General features: G+C 45.3%; 2 protein-coding genes across 3 annotated transcripts; both read left to right on the top strand.

Annotated features, from left to right (window-relative positions):
* Positions 1 to 291: 291 nt before the first annotated feature.
* MAJIN (membrane anchored junction protein) lies at positions 292 to 14,591 on the top strand. 2 transcript variants are annotated; one of them, XM_085590921.1, is made up of 12 exons: positions 292 to 538; positions 983 to 1,110; positions 1,401 to 1,446; positions 2,700 to 2,775; positions 5,184 to 5,309; positions 6,602 to 6,633; positions 7,419 to 7,528; positions 10,288 to 10,342; positions 11,323 to 11,370; positions 13,117 to 13,189; positions 13,295 to 13,439; positions 14,232 to 14,591. In XM_085590921.1, the coding sequence occupies exons 2-12, from the start codon at positions 1,010 to 1,012 to the stop codon at positions 14,275 to 14,277; spliced, it is 858 nt and encodes a 285-aa protein (XP_085447047.1). In that variant the 5' UTR covers positions 292 to 538; positions 983 to 1,009; the 3' UTR covers positions 14,278 to 14,591. The 2 variants fall into 2 exon arrangements, with proteins under 2 accessions (XP_085447047.1, XP_031361785.1); XM_031505925.3 differs by lacking the exon at positions 11,323 to 11,370.
* Positions 14,592 to 18,072: 3,481 nt separating this feature from the next.
* On the top strand, positions 18,073 to 20,265 carry LOC110475410 (antigen-presenting glycoprotein CD1d). Its single transcript, XM_031505945.3, has 6 exons — positions 18,073 to 18,292; positions 18,617 to 18,874; positions 19,033 to 19,314; positions 19,410 to 19,694; positions 19,803 to 19,899; positions 20,059 to 20,265. The coding sequence occupies exons 1-6, from the start codon at positions 18,214 to 18,216 to the stop codon at positions 20,117 to 20,119; spliced, it is 1,062 nt and encodes a 353-aa protein (XP_031361805.3). The 5' UTR covers positions 18,073 to 18,213; the 3' UTR covers positions 20,120 to 20,265.
* Positions 20,266 to 22,157: the final 1,892 nt, after the last annotated feature.

The following is a 22,157-nucleotide window of genomic DNA, read 5'->3' as shown; positions in this document are numbered from 1 at the left end:
TCCGGCCCCGGTACCCCTTAGAGGAAAGGGGCTGCAGAGCTGCGGACCCGCTCTGGGCCAAGTTCCCGCTCCCTACCTGCAGGTGGGCTCAACTGGGCTCGGCGGGATTAGGCTAAACTCAGCTAAACTCGGCTGGGCTCGTCGTCTCCATGCGGCTCTGTTCGGTTGTGCTCCGCTAGATTTAGCTAGGCTCTCATTGGTTCGGTTCCATTCGGCTCGGTGAGGCTGCGCTCGGCACCGCTCAGTCCGCAGCCCCGGCCCGGCCCCGGCGGAGGCCAGGGCTTGGTCGGCACAGTGGGACCAGTAGAGCGGAAGGTGGCCGGTAGGCGCCGGAGCTGTCCGAGGCCTTTCAGGCCGCCCCCGACTCTGGAAAGGCCGCGCCATCTTGCGTCTGGCAGGCCAGGCGCTGGGCCAGCGTCCGCAGCGGGGTCCGGCCCTGCCCCAGCGGGCCTGGCCTCTCCGCCCCACCCCGGGGACAGCTGGGCATTGCTCGCTGCTCGTGGCTGCGCCGACGGCCGCGGGGCACCGGGGACGTGCGGTGAGAGTGGGGAGCAATGAGTTCTTGCGGGCCGGACTCTCGGGGGTTGCTGGGATCCGCGGCAGCCGGGGCTTCCTTCGCAGCCGGTGCCGGTCGCGGGCCCCACAGGGCTCTGCGGAAGAGTCTGGTGGGGCGGTGAGGAGAGGAGGTTTGCCATCCCCATGGCACGAGGCCCGTAAAGCTCCAGGGACTTCGGCAGGGACAGTTGCAGGGCAGCGCAGCTGAAGACGAGGTGGGCGTCTGCTCTAGGTCTGTCCTCGGGTCCTGCTCAAAGACACGTCGTTATTAAAACGGAACACTCAGATCAGCCGTTTGCTGACTGGTAGGATAATTCTCTTTGCAAATGTCCCCTAGAAGAAAAACTGCATATAATCTTTTCATACTACAGAAAGAGATGTGGTGAGAGGTTTTAGGAATTAACCTTTGACTCTTCTGCTTTCCTAGTCTGGCGTTTCCTAGTCTGGGAGAGAGATGTCGTTGAAACCATTCACCTATCCATTGCCCGAAACAAGATTTCTTCATGCTGGCAGGCATGTGTACAAATTTAAAATCCGGTATGGCAACTTCAACAGGTATGTGTGTTAAAACCAAGAAGTCAGCCTGCTGTTTGTTGACTGCATGTGGCAGTAAATTAATACAAGACTTTAAAACACAAAACACAGGTGGATAGAAAGTTCACACGGAACAATCCTTGTGAATAAGGGATGCTTTTTAAGAGCAATAGATTAGGAATCAATCTGCTCGCTAAGTATTTTTTCCTGTTCAGTGGGAATTATGTTTTGTTACTGTTTAAACTCTTACTTGAAATGTAGCTTCACTGTGTTTTCACTGGGGTGGTTCCAACTGTCTCTTTGTTTCACAGCTCTCCCAAACTCAGTCTCACTGAAAGTGCTGCCAAGGAGTTGGAGGTAGGAGCTGAGGCAAGTCCATAGGACCTTAGATGGGTGTTAGACTGAACAAATCATAAGCTTGTTATGGGACTGAGAACATTTTGTCAAATGCAGCATTTCAAGTGTGAGTAATGGGGAACTTCCTTAGAGAGTCCAAGCACAGGGAAAAAAAAAAAAAAAAAAAAAAGACAAATGAAAAATGTTCCTCAGCAGGCAAAATTTAGTGTAGAAGAGTCATGCTTTTGTTTTAAATATTCCAAAGAAGCTACTGACTGTTAAAATTGGACAAAAGGACACTCCTGTTTGTTGAGCTGATTGCACCCAATTCCTTTCTGATTCCTCTTCAGTCATTCTTGCAGGAGCTCTTCCCCAGGATTTCAGTCTCAACCTCGAAACTGACCACCACTTTCAAATTGTCAGGCTTGATTTAGCTGTTAATCCCTCTTGGTTTTTCAGGAGTTGTGGCAGTACTGGTGAGCTGTCTTGATGGAGGTTAATCTAATGCTAAATTGCACATGCTTCCCTTGCAACTGTGGAACCAATGGGTGTTCTTTTAATGATGCCATTGCTTTGTGTCCAAGCAAAACTAATGGTCACAGTGGATGAGTTGTATTGTTGTCATCTTTTTCCTGAGACAGAAGAAGGCCCCTGCCATTATTAAGAAATTGAAACAAATATACTGCCTGCTTAATAGTGCTCCTTCCTATTACTTAATTTCTAAAAAACTTCAAAGTAATAGCATTGAAAACCTTACTGAAGAAAATGTGCTGATTTTAATTGATATGAAGAATTATGATTTTTTTTTCCCCTTTTGAAAATGTTGAAAGGTATTACTGGAAAAAGTTTTTTTTGTAGAGGAGGAGTTTGTTGGGGCTTAACTGCAGTTGCCTTGTAACTAATTTGGGTCAATATTCAGAGAAAGAGGAAGAAGTAAATTTTGCTGGAAAAATAAAATGACACTCATTAAATTTAAAACTTCTAAATTTAAAAGCACACCCCCATTTCCATAGTAATTCTTCTATGTTAATTTAAGGTACTCACTCACCTAAATTTCTATGAGTCTGTCAGTGCAATGCACACTAAAATGGCGGGAGGGAGTGGGGAGAAAAAGGGGAGAAGGAAAAGCAGAATATTTAGAACCTGGTCTTCCATGATTCATGCAAACTGTAAAGTAATGTTAATTTTTCCCCAAGCCTTGAAAGTGTACTTGACAATGGAATTATGACTATGTTTTTAATATTTTTCCTTTGTTTATTTTTTGGTCTCTCCAGGAAGTGATTCGAGTAATCCTTGGAAATCTTGATGATTTACATCCATTTTCTACACACCACTTCACCATCTTTCCATGTATCCTTTCTTTCCTACTCATAAAAGAAAAGATTCAATGACTTTATCTGTTGGGCATTGCATAAGTCAACATTTATGTGTAGGAGTGTGCAGATCTTCAGCTGGAGTAGTACTACTTCAGTCTTTGCAGTTTGACATTGGCTGAAGGTATTCTGAACACCTTAGGTGTTGCCGTCACCAAGAACTGCTGTGACGAGAGTGTTTTGCAATGTTTTCATCCTAAAGGCTCTATGTTCCAAATTAGGTTTAGCCAGAGCAAATAAAGGTGTACATAAAGTGCCAGGAAGCCCACCTCATGCACTTGGAAGCACAGCCAGTGCATTGTTCCCAAAGGTTTGTAGAACGTAAAACACTCCTTACGGGACCAGCAATGCTGGCTCATGGGCAGGGAAACTCACAGTACTATACTTATAAGGTCCCTTAAGGTTAAACCGCCGTGAGCCTTTGGGGATGGAGAGTGGGAGCAAGTGTGAATCTGTGCTCATGTCTCCACAGACATGGCTGAGAGAAGCAAAAAGTATCTCACAGAGTGAACTTTACAAGAAGCAGTAGGTGAGCTAACATAATTGGACGTCCAGACAGGCTTTTGAACACACAAAGCCTGCAGGATTATCATCCAGTTATCCTGGTCCCCTCTTCAGTCTTTGAAGCCTAGAAGCAATTGTGAATTGTGAATGTCATCGGCACAGTATTCACCTTACTGCGCTCATGCTTCTCACTCCTGTGGCACCAGTCAGCAGATCTTTTCTGTCTTCCCTAAAGTTTTCAGAGTCATTGAGCTGCTGTCAGTCTGGCCTGCTATCCACAGACAGTGCTGTAAAAGCTGTGTGCAATTGCACAGCATAGTCATATAGAAGCACAGGTTTTGAGGAGTGTAATTTCCCGGGATTTCACTTTTGACAGAGAAGTGCTCAAGCATTTGAGATTGAATTATTCTACCTAGCAGCTGTACTACAGACTCCTCCTCCTTATAGGTGTTTTGTCATCAGAATGCATAAGTGGCCTTCATTTTTTTCTTCTGCCCTGTGCAACCAGACAGAATTCAGTTGTGTCTGGTATATACTTGGCAGATTTTTAATTTAAAGTTATAATAACTTGATAAAAGAGATGGTGACTGTTAACATTTCTGTTGTAGTTACTGTTCTGTAATGGGTTGAGAAGTTACTCTCCTAAGGCTTTTGTTGAAAAGAAAGGTAATTCTGTTAAATGTTAGTAGTTTCCAGTCCTAAAGGTTCTGTCAGTTTTTGGATCAGATCTGGCATAATCTCCTGTGATTCTGAGTGCCCAGGAGTAATGAATACCTCTGACGCATTCCCTTCTGGTCTTAGAAGACAGCATTATGCCTCCTAATAGCAGGCAGGAATGAGGCCTTCCTCTTCCTCTGTCTGAAGCAGGTACATAAACCAGCAACTTACTTGTGTTAGAGTCAAGAAGATAAGGTAGCCAAGAGCATCATTATACAGGAGACACCCAACCAACCAATTAGTTTGCTCTGAAGCTCAACCAGTTCTGTCTGTGTGTTGAAGAGTGTTTGGTCTACAAACTTGTATTTCTAGAACTTCTAAGTCCATCCACATGCTTAGCCAGCACTGGGCTTGGAAGAGAACTGTAAGCTCAGAGGCCTGGCCTGCAGAGTTGTTTTACAGTTGTCTGCTCTCTGTAGAGTGACAGAGTATCTTTGTTAATCACCAACTATGAGTCATTCAAGACAAAAATCAGGAAATTTCAGTCCGTAAAGGAACTGATTGTATCAATGTTTCATCATCTTCTGTCCCCGAGATGTTAGTTTCTGCTAGCAAATGAGGACTAACAGAATTCATTTCACCTGTTTCTCCCTGAGATCAGAGGTATGTAAGGGGACTCATGTCCAGCACCATTTGACCTTCCAAGCAGAAGCTCCTGGATGTCAGAACTGGACTCACATGAAGGAATGGCTGTCACTGTGGTGGTTGTCATGTCAATTATTTTTTTCCCCATTTTGAACTGTGAAGTAAATTTAATGATGCTGCTTCTATGAATCCAAATCCTTTCTAATTTTTAAATAAAATTTTAAAATAATTCCTTTTTAATTAGGAAGACTGCTTAAGAGTTTTTTTATTACAGGTTTGGAAGATCCTGGCATGTTTTTTTGCAGGAGGGTGTCAGTACTGAAGGCAAGCACATTTAAGGGAACAGAACACTGTTAATGCAGGTGATTGATGGGGCAGTGTGGATAAGTAAGCCTGGATAAATGTTTCCTGTAGTGTGTTACTGGTGCAGTTTCACAAGTTCATAATAACAAGTTGTATTTGCTCCCTTGTGCACATGTGCAGTGTGCTGTGACTTTTGAAGCTTTAGAAAACATTGTCAGGACTCATGCTCCTTTGAAATGTTAGTGTTGTGTTTTTAAGTCTTATCATACTTCTCAGATTTGAGTAAATGGGAGCGAGTATCAAAGATGAAATTCAAACATGAGAATGTCCATCTCATGCCTTATCCCTACATTTGTACGTTGTATCTGGAATTGAACTCATTTCAGCGAAGCCTATCTTGTGGTAAGTCACTGTGATTATATTTGGGTAATTTCTGTAAACCTCTATGATCTATGGTCTTGCTTTTCTCTTTTCCTTTGCCTACTGTATCTGAATCAGAGAGACCAAAACTGCATGTGGAATGCCTGTACCATGAGTCTGAAATAGTGTTTATTGTCTCATTTTGCTTTTCTAAAATTCCCTAAATTCCCCTTTGTCTTTCCAACTGCCGGTGACTCTTTAGCTGGTATTTTTATGAAGCTATGCCCAGTGGCTCCCAACCTTCATTTTTTAATGTCAATCAGTGGGCTGGAGCCATCACATATATGTATATGGGACACATGTTATTCTTCCTTGTGCATGACTACATTTGTTGACATATAACATCACATTCTTTGTTGCTATTTCCCTAAAGAAATAATGGATTTTTGTTAAAAAAATAATGATAGTAGTCATGGTAATAATGTCATTTAGATAAATAGCAAGCATTTTCACCTCAACAGTGTCTTGTTTTCCAGGTTTTCTATGAATTCTCTGAACAATCTCAAGCCACAGTTAAGGCCTCCGTGGGACTCTACATTTAAGTGCCCTTGTAGTGAAAACTGAGTATTCATACTGTTTCCTGTTGTGATTATCAGGCTCTGGAAAAACTTACTATTTTTCTTTAATGACTGCACATAATGGGATCTTTATAAGATGGCCAACTCGTAATTTCTTAGTCTCACCTATTTGCATGTGCTATCAAACATCCCATGTTTGAATGTAACCATGGAGAGTTCACTCACTTCCCTGCACACCTGCTACAGTATTTAATTGCCTTATCCAGATAGTTGTACAGTATTGCTATTCTAAAATTAGGAACAGTGTAAGGCACTGTTGCTTTCAGACTTGATATCTCAAATTTCTCCTGGTGGGAATTTTTCTTCAGGGAAATATGTGTGAATTCCATACATCCTACAGCTGGCCAATATTCTCTAGAGGCTGTGTTCCGGATCTCCTTGTGTCTTCCATTGGGTACCCAAAGCACAGCGAGATGCTAACTGTTCTTCAGGCCCTTCTCTTCTGAAGATACCTTTAATTTCTCTAAGATAAGCAATTGTCCCATCCCATTGATATCTGGTGTTCATAGCCAGGAATTCTGGTTCAGAAAAAGCTGTATTTGCACATTTTCTATTTCAGTGTATTTGCAGTTCCAGACTGTTTCCCAGTAGTTTATCTTGCTCCTGGAAGAGAAATTGCAGTGCAAAAATGTACTTTTCAGTTGGTTAAAGAAAGTCCAGTCTAAATATTCACTAAGTTTTATACCTCTGTTGCAGGTAAAGAAGTAAACAAGGGCAGTGATGAGCTTGTAAGTTGTGCATTTGGTTTCATTCTGTTGTTTATGTTCTAAGTATTCTTGAGAAGCAGAATATATGCCTTTAGGCAATGCTAGAGTTCTCCTACCACTAGGAGTTAGTCAGGCAGTGTAAAGTGTCACTGAATTCTCACCTAGAACCATCCAAAGGGAGAGATGTTCTTCTGGCAGTTCTGCTGGGCTTGGAAAGCGGTCCTGTATCAGGACTTAAGAGCCTGCTGCCTTCAGTTCTATGGATTTTCTGCAAGCCTGACTGAGTGAGCTGTCCAGTGTTTTCATCACTGGAAGAATCTGTGAGGTTGATCTTGTTGAGTAATGAAGTAGTTCCTTAGGTACTGTGTCATAAACAGCAAAATTATGCTTATTTGAGAAGTTTTTGTGTAATGAGAGCTCAAGGTAGGTTTATTTTCAATATAGGTAAGTGTCTGAAGTGAATTAATGAAGAATAATTCAAATCCAGATTCCCCCAAGGAAGTGTCCAAATTCCCCTTAGGAATTTTTTCTATCTCTGCATTCCTGCTATTTACATTCCTTGGCAGTCCTCTGAAAGTGGAAGAAATAGGATGTCCTAGAAAGAAATACTTTGTTTAAAACTGTTGCGCATCATTCTCTTGGATGAGCTCCCAGTGTTTGTTTTAGTCCTGGATCCTTTTTTTTTTTTAGAGTATAAACAGGAACAATTTTTGCAAAATAAGAATGTACATTAACTATGAATTTTGTTCTAAAATAGAAAAGTCAAAATCTATTGTTACCAATACCAAATTTGAAATGCTTTGAAGGTCAGGAGAAGAAATGAAATATCAGAAAGTACTGCAATGAAAGAAGCAGTGAAGAGGAGAAGAGTGGAAGTCAGAGATGATACCTCATGCCCAGAGTCATGTATGGACAGGTCAGTTGACTCCAAGAGTCTCCCAGGACACATACTAATATTTTCAATGGCTCTTGTACCTTCTTCATGCTTCATTTCTGTGCAATCCTTTGTCCCATTTTCCTTCTTCCTTTTTTTTCCATGGCTACAGAATCTAAGCATCATTGTTCATATTGGGAAAAAAGTCCTGTACTTTTCAAATTCCCATACCATTGACCAGACCTCTGCCTGTTTAACTCCTCTGTATTACATCACCTTTTGAGTCACAATGAGGTGATAGCTCAGCTGCCAGACAGAACAGTGCATTGGCTTGCACATGTGAGTCTAGAACAGCAAGGGAAGAACTGGAACCAGTTTTCCACTTACCTTCCAGCCTGCTCTATTGAGCCATCTGATAAACGCTGCCCTCTTGGCTTGAGGCTGATGGCAAAAGGCCTTGGAACTCAGTCTTTTCCAAGTGCTTTAAAGGCTCATGAAATTGCACGTGTTGTGTGTATACATGAGTATTCTCACACAACTTCACCATATGTTTCTTTGGTAGTTAAACTTCTCATGGTGATTCCCAAGTAGATCTTCATTACAGTGAGCTCATGGGCACTCTGTGCCCCCTTCCCCAGGACTCTGTGACTCTGATCAAGATAACCCTGGACCCCTCCTTCCTGCCCCAACGGGGTTGGCGGAGAGCCAGAGAAGCCCACCCTGTCCAAAGTCTAGATAGACCCCTGACATTTCCTGTTCGTGCTCTTTTGCCCCGCTCTCCACATGGACATCACAGAATAAAGAGAGCCGAACCAACATATCTTGGGGTAAGAGCCTCTTTTAGAAATCTTTACCATCTCTTGATATTCCTCCCCTCAAAGCCTCAGATCTCTGGGCTAGCCTAATAATTCAGGGGGCTGTGTAAGGGGGAGAACATCAGATCTTTATCTCTGGATTTTACAGAATGGTTGAAGTTGGACAGGTCCTTTGATATCATCAAGTTCAGACCCCTCCTGCTCAAGCAGGATCACGCAAAGCAAGTTCCCTCAGGTCTTCAATAGACTTTGAGGGTGGAACCACCACAACTGTGGAGAGCCACTTGCAGTGTATGACCACAGTTCTAGTCAAAAGGTTTTTCTTGTGTTCAGATTTAATTTCATGTCTGTGCCCTTTGCCTCTTGTTCTGCCAGAAGACAAGAGGGTTGAGGAGAGCCTGGCTCCCTGTTCTTCATTTCCTCCCATCAGATGTACATTGGTAAGATCCCATCCAAGCCTTCTCCAGACTAAACAGCCTCATCTCTCAAAGCTTGTCCACTTGAAAAAAATTCCCCAATCCCATTGTCATGTTTGCATGTTGCCCTTTGCTGTGAGTCCCAGTGAGTCCCAGTCATGTACTGGGGTTTCCGGTCCAGAATGGGGCAGAGAGGCCTCAGCAGCCTTGAGCAGAGGGGAGGGATCACTTCTTGAGGGTAGTAGTTTGGCAGAGCTCTGCTTAATTCAGCTGGGGGTGAATCACTCAGCTCAGCTGAATCACCCTTCTGCATGAGGGTACAGGGCTGGCTCTTGGCTAACCTTGTGCTTAGTTCTTGACTACCTCAGGTCAGTGTTACTTACAGGCTGGCAGGCTTCTTTCTTCTTAGAGTGTATTTTTTTAAAATAAGAAAATCTACACCTGTGCTGAATCCTCACAAGTCTGTGGTAAACAGACCTGGATCCACCAGTGGTCAGAAGTGTTTATGTGCACCTTTTCCCTCCCATGTACAGACTATATCCATTTATCTACCTTGGTGCCTTATATCCTACCCAATTCCCAAATGTGTTTAATGCAGACATATTAACAAAGTCTAAAGCCAATTCTTTTCCTGCTCATGCAAATGTAGTCCTTTAATCCTACCTCTGTTCCCCTGGCCTGTTTCTACTGACAGTACAACTGTTGGATATGAGGGAGGAATGAGCCCAGGATTCAGAATGCTTTTTTATTTCTTTTAGCCAAAGACACAGGTTGTAGATTGTTAAAATACAAGGTCAAAAATGGCTATTTCATGATCCAGTCTGGCAGTTCTCTTTAGGTCCTGTATCTTGCCACAGCAGTTATTATTAGAACAATCAGTAATTCTTAAGTGTATGCTTGAATTCAAAATCAAATTGGCAAGCACTAACTTCAAGCCTTCTGTCATTTTTTTCAGTTACACTGTTAGACTGAAGAGCTCATTCAGGTTGAGCATCTTCCCTGCCCCAGGAAGGAGTGTGTCTGCTGTAATGAGACCAGCTCTTTGTCTTCTCTTCTTTCTAGACAAGCTCTTTTGCTCCTAAATTGTCTTGGGGGATTTGGGTTTTCTTGGGGTGCTACTGAGTGTTAAGAAATCAGAATCTCCAAGTGGCACTCCCAGTGATTCTAATCACCTCAAGTGAAGCCAAGATGGTTTTTCTGTACATGCATCCCTTCATATTTCCCCATATGGAATTTCCTCTGCCATTTTAATGCTCCATGACCAAGTCTTGCAAGATCTTTCTGTGGTTCTTTGCTACCTGCCCGTGTAACCTTGTAGGATTCACAAGCTTTCTCAGTTATCTGCTCATCTTCCTTTTCACTTAACACTTTTTGTAATTAACTGCTTGTTTGTCATAGAAAAGCAGAATGAGTGCATATTTTCATTTTTAAGGAAGACTTTGAAACATGAGTACAAATATATATTGTTGAGTAGAGTCCTACTAAAGTCCTGGTTTCTAGTGAAGTACTTGGAGTGGCTGCTTCCTCTTTGTGACTTTTTTTAACTCAGTTTTTGCTTACTTATCTTTAGAACTGGAGCTGACTGTGTTTACCACATGAGTAAAGCAGAGCAAGGATTTGAAAAGGTAAGCTACAGAATATTCAGAAAGAGACAACAGCACCTATTTAGTCCTGGACCATTACAGTGGCAAGCATAAAAATGCCTGCAGGTCCTTTTTTTCCCTGCATCACCCTCATAATTTTTGACTCACCAGACTTAGCAAAGGGATGAGTTATATTTTTTTTTGAGATGACACAAACTTTTCTGATTGTCAAGCTACAAGCTCGGGGGGTAAGCTCAAGCCTCTGAGAGTTGAGCCTGAGGAATGCCCTGCCTGTTCTCCAGGACTCCAGTCCTCTGTCATCTCACATGCCCCTTTGTGGAGAACTCCACAAAGGGCCAAAAGTGAGTGCTGGCATCTTGTCACTGGCTTTGCTGTGACAATGTGCCACTCCCCACCAGTGTCCCTCTCTCTGCTGATGGCCATGCAGGCATCACCCTGTTCCTGAAACAGTCCCATGCCTTTTCTCACTACGTCACCAGAAGGTAGATTCATGACATGATTGTTCCAGAGGGATTGGCTGTTGCTCTCTGTTCTCCAAAGACCTTGATAGGAGGAGAAGATTCTTTTTCTTCTAGCCCACAGGCTCCAAGCCTGCTCAGATAGAACTGCTCTTAGTCACACCCTAATGCCCGTACCCTCCTGGATGTTGCACATCCTCCTAAATGCACTTCATATATTTTCTGGATACCCATTTTAAATTTGATTCAAATCCCTACCACACTATCACCTTTCTGGCTTTTTCCCCACCTCTAAATTTTTGGAAGAGAGTTTTTTCCAAGGAAGTAAACACATTTCTCTTGGATTTGCTCACAAAGGAAGCCCAAAACATTTTTTCTGAACAGGGTTTTTTGACAGGTTTGTTGGATTTGCAAGATAGGAAGAAGTCTGCCTAGCGACTCCTTGGGAGTATTCAGTAAAGAATAACTTACCTAAAACAAGCAGGTTTATTTGTCTCTAAAACTTGTATCCCTTTTTTTTCCCCCCTCTGCTTATCTTTGCAGTATAAGCGACTGGCCTCTACACATGCCCTCTCTGGCTTCTTTCCTCAGGTTCTCCAAACACTGTTAATGAGATAAGGATCATTTTCTGAAAGATGTTTTTTTATTCTCCATTTTGCTATAATCAATATCTCAGCATTCCTCTGTTGATTGTACAGTTTTCAAGACATTAGAGTTTTTGAATGCTGGAGACCCAGGTTAGCAGCTTGGACCCTGAGAAACAGTGTGACAAGTGGCAGAGGTTACTCTTAAGTTCTTGTGTTAACTAATGTGGGAGGGCCGGTCTTGAGTGCTTTCTGGGTAAACTGGAACTGTGATGCAAAAACAACTCAGCAAATACCAACTTAGGTAAGAAGAACCTTTTCTGGAACAGCTGCTTGTGACATCATTACTTATCCTCGAAATTGCACTAGTTAAGGCACTGTTAAACTGAGAGGGTTTTCTGGACAGACTGTTCTGTTCGTGAATGCCAGATCAGGTGTCATGAGTACTGTGTGAAATCCTGGGCAAAAGTCCTAATATGCATTTTTAGAAGATGAAAGCCAAATATTTCTCTGACATGCTTTTCATTTGGGTTTTGTTTGTTTTTTCTTTTAATTCAGGTTGAGAAGAAAGATTAGGTTTAGGATAAAAAACATGTCAGTAGCTCCTGTACTTTATCAGAGGTTTTCTGGTTGTTCTTCCAAGGCACTTTCTCAGTTTATCAACAATATATGGCTTTGGTTTTAAATCCATGTGGTATTTTATAATGCTTCTCAAAAAGGGAGGGGTTTTGTAAACCAGGAAGGAAATCTCTCTATGTAGTACCTGTGGGATTGACTTAGGATGTTGGATTCAGAATGAGGAGCAAGGAAGTGCCACAGGCACATGACTGTTCAATGAATTGCCTTTCCAGCTGTCATCCAAACATCTCCCAGGCCTGTGATGGTGACATCTGATCAGGATGAATGTGGTCAAACCTGCATGTCTTTTCACTTACACAATGCACTAGAGTCACAGAAAGAAAGAGACTCAGCCTGTCACTCCAGAGAATTTTCCTAACTTAGTTAATGCTCTCAGACTAAACTGGAAATATCTCAAGCCATCAGAGGTTTGGAATTTTGTGTTAACCTGAGCTTAGATGTGGCATTTGGGGACATGGTTTAGTGATGGCCTTGGCAGTGCCAGGCTAGCAATTGGACTCAATCTTACAGGGCTTTTCCAACCTAAACAGTTCTGAGATTAGTGCAAGGGAAACAACATTAGGACCTGTCATTGTTTTAGGGTTTACTCTCTTTTAGAAGTTTACCTAATGATCTTGCTGTGTTTCTATATGCTTATTTTGTTTTGTGTGGTACTTTTTGTTGTTGTTCACCTTCCTTATGGGTATTCCTGGCCCACCTCTTGCTTCTGGAACTTTTCATTTTTATCCCTTCCAAATTAAGTCTGTGTCCCAGGACTGTCTTAGAAGGATGAATGTCCAGGGGCCTGCACTGTCCAAGGGCTGTAGTTTCCCACAGTTCTTCTATTCATGTTTTTTAAAATCTCTGCGTATTCCATAGGTACTATTAGTTCATTATCTGGTATGCTAAAATCTTCTAAATAAATTACAGCTTTATGTTAAGTTCTGATGAAGGAAGTGTAAAAATACCTTGGTGAAGAAGGTCCTCATCGTAACAGAAAAAATCCCTAAATGAAACCACACAACAAAGAGTGTAGACCTTGCTTTTTAATACTTTAAGGAAGCAAGCTAACAAAAATTTCTGAACAATAGCATTTACCATTATGTAACAGTTTGTGGGTTCCTTTTCCTTTTAGAATTCCTCCAAAGCAAATGAGCTTGAGTTCAGCCCAGCATCCCTTACTAAAGACTGTGACCAACTTAGTTTCTGTGAGTAAGGAATTGCTGGTTTCCACAGAATCTCATTCCCTGGATATGCAGGGAGTGTGTAGAGAGCGAGGTTGTGTTTTTGTTCTTGCTGCTGTTCCTTAACAGGGGGGCCTGTGGAATTTGCCCTTGAACAAAAAAGAGCAGCCAGTAAGACCAAGGGTGTAGTGGAGCTGCAGCAGCAAATGGATCAAACAGGAAAGAAAGGAAACATAAAGTCAGAAGGAAGAGGTCTTTCACAGTTCTGGAGAAGGTACTAATCCTGCACTGATGAGCAGTCCTGGCTCTGTCTAAGCCTGTGTCAAAGGCTGATTCTGGCAGTGCCAGGTTGTTCTCCATAATTTTGAAGTATGGAGACATATTTTCTGTGGTTAAACCAAAGTCTCCCAAGGCAAAAAAAAGAGATGTCATTTTATGTCATGCTAAGGGGTAGCATTACCACTAAGTGTTCCTCTTCTGAGTTGTCTTTGGGAAAAGAGTCCTGATGAGAGGGTCACTGAACCTCCATCACAGCCCTTATACAAAGTGGCTTCTCTCAGCTGAGAAATGCCAACTAAAAGGGTCTTCCCAGATGGATCTTCAGCCCCATTAAGATGCATGTGACCTTTATTTGGCCATTGAGCAAATCTGGACTTTGTAACTGACTCCCAAAGGCACCATTTTAAATGGAAATCAGTGTCATTGTTCAGGCACCTGCTGGATGCCAAAGGAGTTCTCTCATGCTGCTGAGACTGGATCCTGTGGGTGCTGTCCATCACTGCACAGAACCAGATAGATATTGGCAGCTGCTGTTTTTTGTTATTTTTTTAATAAAAGAAAACTCCTTGTTACTTGTAATGTGTGCCATTCCTTTAATGACTGAGACTAGACCATTAGTGCACAAGTTACTCATTGTTTCCTCTATTTTTTCAGTTTCCCTCTATATTGTTTTGTACTGGCATTGTGTCCTTCTGTTAAACAGAAATTAGCTTTTTATCCTGATAAGCTTTTTTCATATAAGTATTTTAAGTCTAATATGCTCTTCTTGTTGTTACTGTTTCCCCAGCATCATCTTTTCGCCACTACAACATCTTTTTGGTGGAAAAAACTGACCTAGAAGTACTAATTGTTGTGGAAAGGTAGATTTGTAGTAGAATATTGGGTTGCACTGTTTTCTTCTGTAATTCAGCTTTTCACATTGCTTGTTTCAGCTATTAAATGCTTTAAATTGAATTCCACTTTGCTAATGTTTTCAAAGTAATCTTCTGAAGATGTTGGGTTAGAACAACATGTTGGATTTTTCTTCACGTCTTAGAGGTTTTGGAATAGAGCAAGAAACTTGCTTTTAAGATTTTAACGCTTAAGTATCATAAATTGTGAATTTCACGTTATGTGGTATTCTAATAAAACAAGCATCACTTTGGAACTGTGTGTTATTTTAATCAGACTTATCCATGTAGAAGATACTCTTTCCCTCAAAGGAGCAGCAGAGGTTTCTAGTATTAGAAGGACTCCAGTACTATGTTTCACAGCTTTAAAAAGGTCAAAATTATGGATAAACATTTTGCATTAGATATTGCAACTGCACTACAATTTGGGTAATTATTTATGCATTCAGTATAAATATATGGGATGAGGTTGGAACTGAAGATTTCAGACATGCCAAGGCCACACTCAGGCAGCTTTTGTTCCCGTACTTATGCTTTTTAAATGATCTGTTGTTCTTGAAGGACCCCCTGAGCTGGGCAGCTGGTTATAGATGAGTCTGCTTGGGCAAGGGCTTGGGCCCGATGGCCTCCAGTTTCCTGCTTGCCTTGGGCACAGTGTGATATAAGGAAGTGAGAGAGTTTCTTTCCCTTGTTAAACTGTCTGTGTCTTGACCCATGAGCATTTTCTCACATTTGCCTTTGTGACTCTCTCTCCTGCTTCCTGAGGAAGTGAGAATGGGCAGCAGGATGGGGGTTCACCTGCCAGCCAAGGCTACCCCCTCCCACCCCTGAAGGGACTGCAGTCTGCAGAGAGGCCAGGTGGGAACACAGACAAAGCTAGAGCCCACACTGTACACAGACCTTGTACCCTGCACTTGGTTAGTGGCATCGAGTGTGACTTGCAGCTGTAATGAGAAGGAGGAGAGAAGTCTGAGGGAAAGCAGAGACTGGGAAAGGGAAGGAAGGAAGATAGGCCTACTTCAAATAAGCATGTGTCCTGGGTAATCCAAGATGTTACTGTAGCCCATATCTATCTGTGCCCAAACTTATTACTGTGTCTTTATAATCCCGTGCCATGGATGGAAGTTGACATGGCTTGGACAGGGGTTGCTGGGGTTCCTTTTCAAAGTCAGGGGTCTCTCAGGCAGACCTCTCTTGCCTTGTTATCTTTGCTCAAGGCAGAATCTTTGGGATTTTTCCACTGGTTTTTCTTTTTCCCCCTCACTTTTGTTCCTCTTTTGCATCTTGGCCTGCCTCAAGGCAAATTGTAGGAGTGCCTGTCAGCAACACTGTGCCAGAAAGAACAGCATGGCCCTGCTCCAGTCTGAGTTGCCCATAGCTTGCCAGCAGTGCCCAGCTGAGGCAAAAAGCCACCCCAGCCAAAAAGGTCATCCCAGCCCAGTTGCTTTGCCTTGCCTTGCTTTGCCTTGCTGATCTCTGCCACAACGAAGGCAGTCTCTCCACGAGTTCTAGCTGTTTGCTGAGTATCACCTGCTGGAATGTGCCAGCTGCCTTTGCTGATGGAGAGGTAAGTAGGAAGGCTGACGGTATGTTCCCTTTGTCTCCTTAAACATGGTTGCCTGTGGCAGATGCCAACTTGAAAGTGGGGAGTACCTCTCTATTTCGGGTTTGTCTTTGTTTCTGTGGAGTTTGTGGGATTTAGCAATTTTGTATTTAGTGATTATTTCCAGCAGTAAGGAGAAATGAAATATGAGTAGATAAAAGTGGATTGTGTACTACTTTTGACGTACAGGGGGGCTGCATGTTATTTGAGTTTTGTCACATGCACCTGCACAGGACAAAGGGCTGGGAATGGCCTCTCAGCTGCTCAGCAAGAAGTGATCAGCCGTCATCTCAGGGGAGACCATGGGGATAAGTGATCACCTCACAGGACTGCAGAGACAAAAGCCCCCTTGTCTCTTCCCTCCCTGGCTGCCCCATGGCTGCGCTTTGCCATCCTGACAGCCAAACAGTCTCCTCTGGGTTTAGGACTAGTGAGAGGGATGTGGACCTTGTGGTGGCATAGCTGGACATCCCCTGCATCATGCTGCTGGGGAAGTTGGTGTCATTTCTGGGCCTACCAGGCTGCCACAGCATCCCTACTTCTCTCTGGGACAGCTCCATGGAAGGGGAGGGGTTCGGTGTCCTTTTGTCCCCATATCTGACTCAGTGTCATAGGGTGTTGGAGTTCATCCTGCAGCAGCCCCATATGGGCCTTCCCCATGTCCCTACAGCTGGAGACACCAAAAATGGTGACATGGAGCAGTGACACCTGGTCCCAGTTGTCCTTGGAAGAGTCACATACCAACATGGATACCTCTGCTGTGTTTGGTTGTTATCAGGACACCCCACCTCAGACTTATTGTTGGCTGTGGTTTGACCTCTGCTTTCTCCCTCAACACTGGGCACCCCTAGAAAAGGGGGAAAGAAACTGCAGGTGAGGGAGGAGCAGTGGATATAGGACATTGTGGGATGAGGCTGACTCTGGTCACCACATTGTCCCTCCAGCACTGGACACTGCTGCCAATTTGGACAGAGCAGAGGGATGGCTCCCACCATTTCTGTTCCCATGCACAGGGGACTCTTGGGGAGGTAGACTGGATTCCTCACCAAAGCTGGGGGGAAGGAAAGGGGAGCTGCCAGGCTGCAGCTGATCCTCCTCTGACCTTTCACTGATGGGGAGGTTAGGGCAGAATTCAGGCTCCTCTACACTGTGGGGTGCAGGGAAGCAGAGAGGCAGCTCCCAGGCCCCATGGCATTGAATAGAGCTCTGTGGAAAAGGGGAAGCTGCATATCCACTACAACTCCCTGGAATGGGCTTGATGGTGGGGTCCCATCCCCATCCCAGCTTGAAGATCCTGTCCAGCCAACTGCCACTGCTCCAGTAGTCTGATGACTGTCAGTGGGAAACAGTCCTTTCCAGTCTCCCCTTGGGGACCACCACACTATAGCTGCTCTAGTCCGTTCACTTTTTGCACAACAAGAAGAGCTCCTGGAGACTTGCTTCTTCAGCCATCCCTGACCCCACAGCTGTGGTCCAATTGGAAGTGCTCATCACCTCAACTCTGGGAAGTCCCTTCTCCAGGATGAGACCATCAGTGCTGAGGGGTCAAGGGATATTACCATCAACTTTTCTCCTTCACTCTCTTATCCCTCAGAGCTTTCCAAGGCCATAGCCCAGCTCTCCTGCAGGTTTGCCACAGGCTTACATACCTGTGGCCCATCATACCTGTGGCCTGGTTTGGGAGCTGACAGAGGCATAGGACCAGTGCACAGCCTTGGGGCACAGAGAGCCCAGGCATGAGGCCCTGTGGTCGGAATAGGACTTGCCTGCCCTGTGGGCAAAACAGCCATGTTGTTGTGAACCCATCTGGCAGTGCAAAGCAGGTGGCAATGACTGTTCTATGCAGGACCAGATATGCCAGGCACAAGTAAGGGATATTCCTATCAGGGCAATGGATGCAGCACATGGCCAAGAGACACACTGACCTGAAAGTGGGGTAGAACAGAGGACTCAGTTCACCCAAATCACCCTGATTTTCAAGGTGCTGCTGCAGCCATGAGGGACTGCTCCTGCATGCAATGGAACAACTTTGCTCACAATCAAATTCCCCCAGCACTCACAGCCATAATCAGGATGCCCCAGCTCACTCCAAGCGGGAACCTCAAAGCCCTCCCCTAAACCTCAGTGCCAGCCCCATTGGCTGCCAGGGCCATTAGCACCAGCAGAGCTCCCTGGGCAGAGTCAGCCTGAGGAGACATCTGAGGCCACATCTTCCAACAGTATTCTTACTGCCGCTGGAGTGACTGCTGCACACTCTGGGCATCACTGCTGGAACCATGCAGTGCCCTTGCTGCTGTCTTCTCTCCCTCCTACTCCATCTCTTCCTCCTCTCTGGAACATGGGCAAACCTGGAGGGTAAGTGGGACCCCCGGCTCATACACATCTACCCATCTAACTCTGTGGAACTCCGTAGGGGAGAGGCTTCCTGCTTTGTACCCACCTTGGGCACTTGCTTCCTCACTCCTCCTTGTCCCCTGGCTCCACACCTCCTCTCCAGGAGGGATGCAGCCACCCCAGGTGGGTGCAGGAGATGGAAACTGGGGCTGTAAACACTGTAAGAGGCTTATGGGGGACCCACAGATCCCTGCAATATCAAGGAACCATCCTTCAGCTCCTCCACTTTCCTCAGCCCTCATCTCCCAGTCCCATCTCCTCCCTGTCAACCCTTGTCTCATGTAGGGACCTTCACTATCCGGCTGCTGCAGACCACCACCTTCCAAAACACCTCATTTGTGGACATGGAGGGGCTAGGCTTGCTAGAAGACATCGAACTTGGTTCTCTTGATAAACACACATGGTCCATCCACTTCTGCCAGCCCTGGGTACGCCCAGCCCTGCCCCGAGCTGACTGGGACACCATTGAAAACCTGCTTAAGATCTATTTGCAGCAGTTCAACCATCTGATCAATGAAGGGGCCGTGCAAAGGGACATCCCCTGTGAGTACTCAGTCTTCACTGCACCCCCTTTCTGAAAAGCAGCTGGGAAGTGGGGAAGGATCTGATAGTGCTGGTGCTGTATAGGAGACACTGACCACGTCTGCAGGAAGGCAATCCCAGCCCCTCACACAACCTCTCTCTCCTCTTTGCCCCACCAGACCCCTTTGTTGTTCAGTGCACAGCAGGCTGCGTGTTGTACCCGAACAGAACCTCCCGGGCCTTTGGCTATGTGGGTTACAATGGTCAGGATTTCCTCAGCTTCGACACAAAGAATATCACCTGGACCCTCTCCCAGGACACCGAGTTGTCACGGTATGTCCAGTCATTTCTCCAGAACTACACTGCCTTGAGTGAGCTGGTGGAAATTCTCTTCAATGATACTTGTGTCGATGACATGGAGGTGCTCCTGCACTATGGAAGGGCAGCTCTGGAGAGACAAGGTGAGACACCTGACCCTGTACCCCAAAGCCCCCCCACACTGGGGCCCAGCCATGCCCCATGAGTGCTTACTCCATCCCTTTGCTCTAATCCCCAGAGCTGCCTGTGGCCAGGGTCTTCGCCCGCACCCCCAGCCCAGACCAGCTGCTGCTTGTTTGCCATGTCACCGGCTTCTATCCCCGTCCCATCAGTGTGGCCTGGCTGCAGGATGGCCAAGAGGTGCCTCCAGGCCCAGCGCTCAACACCAGCACCATCCTGCCCAACGCTGACCTCACCTACCAGCTCCGCAGCGTCCTGGCTGTGGCCCCCCATGATGGGCACAGCTATGTCTGCCGTGTGCGCCATCACAGCCTGGGCACCCGCAGCCTTCTCATCCCATGGGGTAGGTGCCACCCATGGGGGATGGGGGACAGGGATCCTGAGCCATCCTGCCCCACAAGATGGAGCAAATCCCAGAAAGTTCATGGCAGCTTCTCCTTATGTTTCCCAGGGAACTCAGAAGTGGTGCTGATCACAGCTCTCATGGCCGGGCTGCTTGCTGCCATGGCTGTGGCTGCCATGTTGGTGCTTTGGGTGTGGAGACAAAGGTCAGTCCCTGTCTGCCCGAGCGGCAGAAAGAGGAGGGAAAGAAATGTCATGGGGATTTCTGTACTGAGCAGCAAAGCTCTTGCTTGGGCCCTGGCAGATGCTGTCTGCACTCCTACAATGTCTCTGCCAGGGAGCATCTAGCATCCCTCTCATTTCAGAAAGCACCAGCAGATGGAGGAATCAGAGTCCGAGAACTCCATCCTGAGCAAAGAAGCTTAGCTCAGAAGAGAGCCAACAGTCTTCATTCCCGCCCACTGACTACACAATAACAAGAACTACCTTCTTCTGCTTCACCTAGGTTCTGAGCATTTCCAATTTCAAGACAAACTTGATTCAGAGATGCACAAGAGAAACCTGGCAAGAGAAATCTGAGCTTTTGACTCATCTGAATTTTCTAAACAGATGCAAGTGTGCATCTGCAACCTCCTCACTTGTTACACATTATCATCTCTTAGCTTGTGGCACTGGCCAGTCCACCCACTGAAGATGTAGGGCACCTCAGTGCTCAGTGGGAAATTCTCATGGTTCTGCTTCAGTAACACTTTTGTCAGAAGGTGGAAAGCTATCCGCTCCTACTGTCACTTTCTGTTTTTTTTCTTTTCCCTAAAAATTACCTTTATTAACCATATTCCAGAAACATTTGTACTGCGACTGAACTGTTCCACACAGACAGAACCTAACCAGAAATGTCTTTACAAAGCACTGAAATTCTGCTGTAATGTGTGGGAGCTGCATATGCATATGAAATGAAAATAAATCATTCATATTTTCACTAAGATAATGTGCCTTTCCTCAGCAGTTGAATGAGCTTGGAGAGGTTTTGATCAGCCATGTATACAAGCTGAAACACTGCTGAATTATTGGCACTAATTGCAGGAAGCACCAAGGCATGGGGGAGAAACAGTACAAGTGTGCCTATGCATAGATTAACATGCTCTCACATACTGTATGGAAATAAGTAATTGTGCACGTGGAGGTAAAGTGGCCCCAAGGCTCCCAATAAAGGAGAAAAAAGAAGCCCATGTCCCATGAAAGATAGCAGAGTTCACACACACACAGCAAGTCATGTAGTTCATGCTCCAAATCAACTTGAACATGTAGCTTCAAAAGGTTTGCTTTCACCGGACAACTTCCTGCAGTTTCCCAGGATAAGTCCAGCTATGGCAAGCCAGAAAACCTGGCTGGCTTGTGGCCATATCCACACCACAAATCCAATGGTGTTTGTTCTCCCTTGGACAGAGCCTGGAAACCACAATGCTGGGGTAAGGACTGCATTTCCCTAGCAGCCAGAGTCACCTGCTGGCATCACAGGGCTCAAGGATCTCACTGCAAGAGGAGAGACACCAAGCCTCTCCCAACCGCTGCTGACTTGGGACAGGCAGATGAAATGCTTAGGTGTGGGCATGCCTCCCTGAAGCCTTGGCATCCACAGGGAAAATGGGGCAATTCCTCTCCCAAGCAGAGTGCAACATCCTGCAGCACTCACAGTACCAGGCAGACCTGGAGATCAGGTGCAGCCAGTGAGGAAACTTGTTGAGGAAAGTTGTTCATGTGAATGACCTCCCAAGAGACCCTACAGTACCACACCCACAAACACCTTGTACCAGGGGAGTTTCTGCAAGTGTTTGCTCACATCCCTTAAGAGACCTCACAATAACACACCCCACCCAGGCATTTTTAGGGGGTTCTTAAGGCACTTCATCACAGCCCAGTGCAGTGGTCGCCGCTGCTCACCCACCCACCCAGTATGACACCCAGAGGCACTGCTTCCCTGTCCACTCCACTACAACTCACTCAGGCACAGCTTGGGGGGCGGGGGGAGGGGGGGGCTACAGACTTCACCTCAGGGGAGATTGCAAGGACCAATGTCACCTGTGGGGTCTTTGGGGACCACTGGCCACATTAGAACTTCAAAATCCTATAGTGCTCTAGGGCAGGGGGAAAGTGAGGACCAGTAATCACATGAGAGGACTGTAAAGACCAATGTCACCAGAGGAAACTGTGGGGACCAGTGGTAACCTGGGGGTGACTCTGAGGACCATGGTCACTTGAGAGGACTCTGAGGACCAATGGTCTGTGTGGACCAACAGTCCTCTGTCTCCTTGGGTCATTTTCAGACCAGAAAAGTGACAAAATGAAGGAAGAAATTGTGAGCAAAAAAGGAAATGAAAAAAACCTCCAAACATGAGAAGTACATTCAATAGAGAAGTGGAAGAGCTAAAGCAGAACTTTAAAGCAGACTCACTGAGGCAGTGGG

Source organism: Lonchura striata, chromosome 12 (genome assembly GCF_050655825.1).
Source record: "Lonchura striata isolate lonStrDom1 chromosome 12, ASM5065582v1, whole genome shotgun sequence".
NCBI lineage: Eukaryota > Metazoa > Chordata > Aves > Passeriformes > Estrildidae > Lonchura > Lonchura striata.
The sequence above is the reverse complement of the archived record's forward strand: the minus strand, read 5'-3'. Positions and strand labels throughout refer to the sequence as shown.

Bases quoted from the DNA above. Each gene is read 5' to 3' on its own strand.
- MAJIN (XM_085590921.1), top strand. From the start codon at position 1,010: ATGTCGTTGAAACCATTCACCTATCCATTGCCCGAAACAAGATTTCTT. The intron at 1,447-2,699 runs GTAGGAGCTGAG...TGGTCTCTCCAG, and splicing joins GTGCTGCCAAGGAGTTGGAG to GAAGTGATTCGAGTAATCCT. The intron at 6,634-7,418 runs GTAAGTTGTGCA...AATGCTTTGAAG, and splicing joins ACAAGGGCAGTGATGAGCTT to GTCAGGAGAAGAAATGAAAT.
- LOC110475410 (XM_031505945.3), top strand. From the start codon at position 18,214: ATGCAGTGCCCTTGCTGCTGTCTTCTCTCCCTCCTACTCCATCTCTTC. The intron at 18,293-18,616 runs GTAAGTGGGACC...TGTCTCATGTAG, and splicing joins AACATGGGCAAACCTGGAGG to GGACCTTCACTATCCGGCTG. The intron at 19,900-20,058 runs GTCAGTCCCTGT...CTCTCATTTCAG, and splicing joins CTTTGGGTGTGGAGACAAAG to AAAGCACCAGCAGATGGAGG.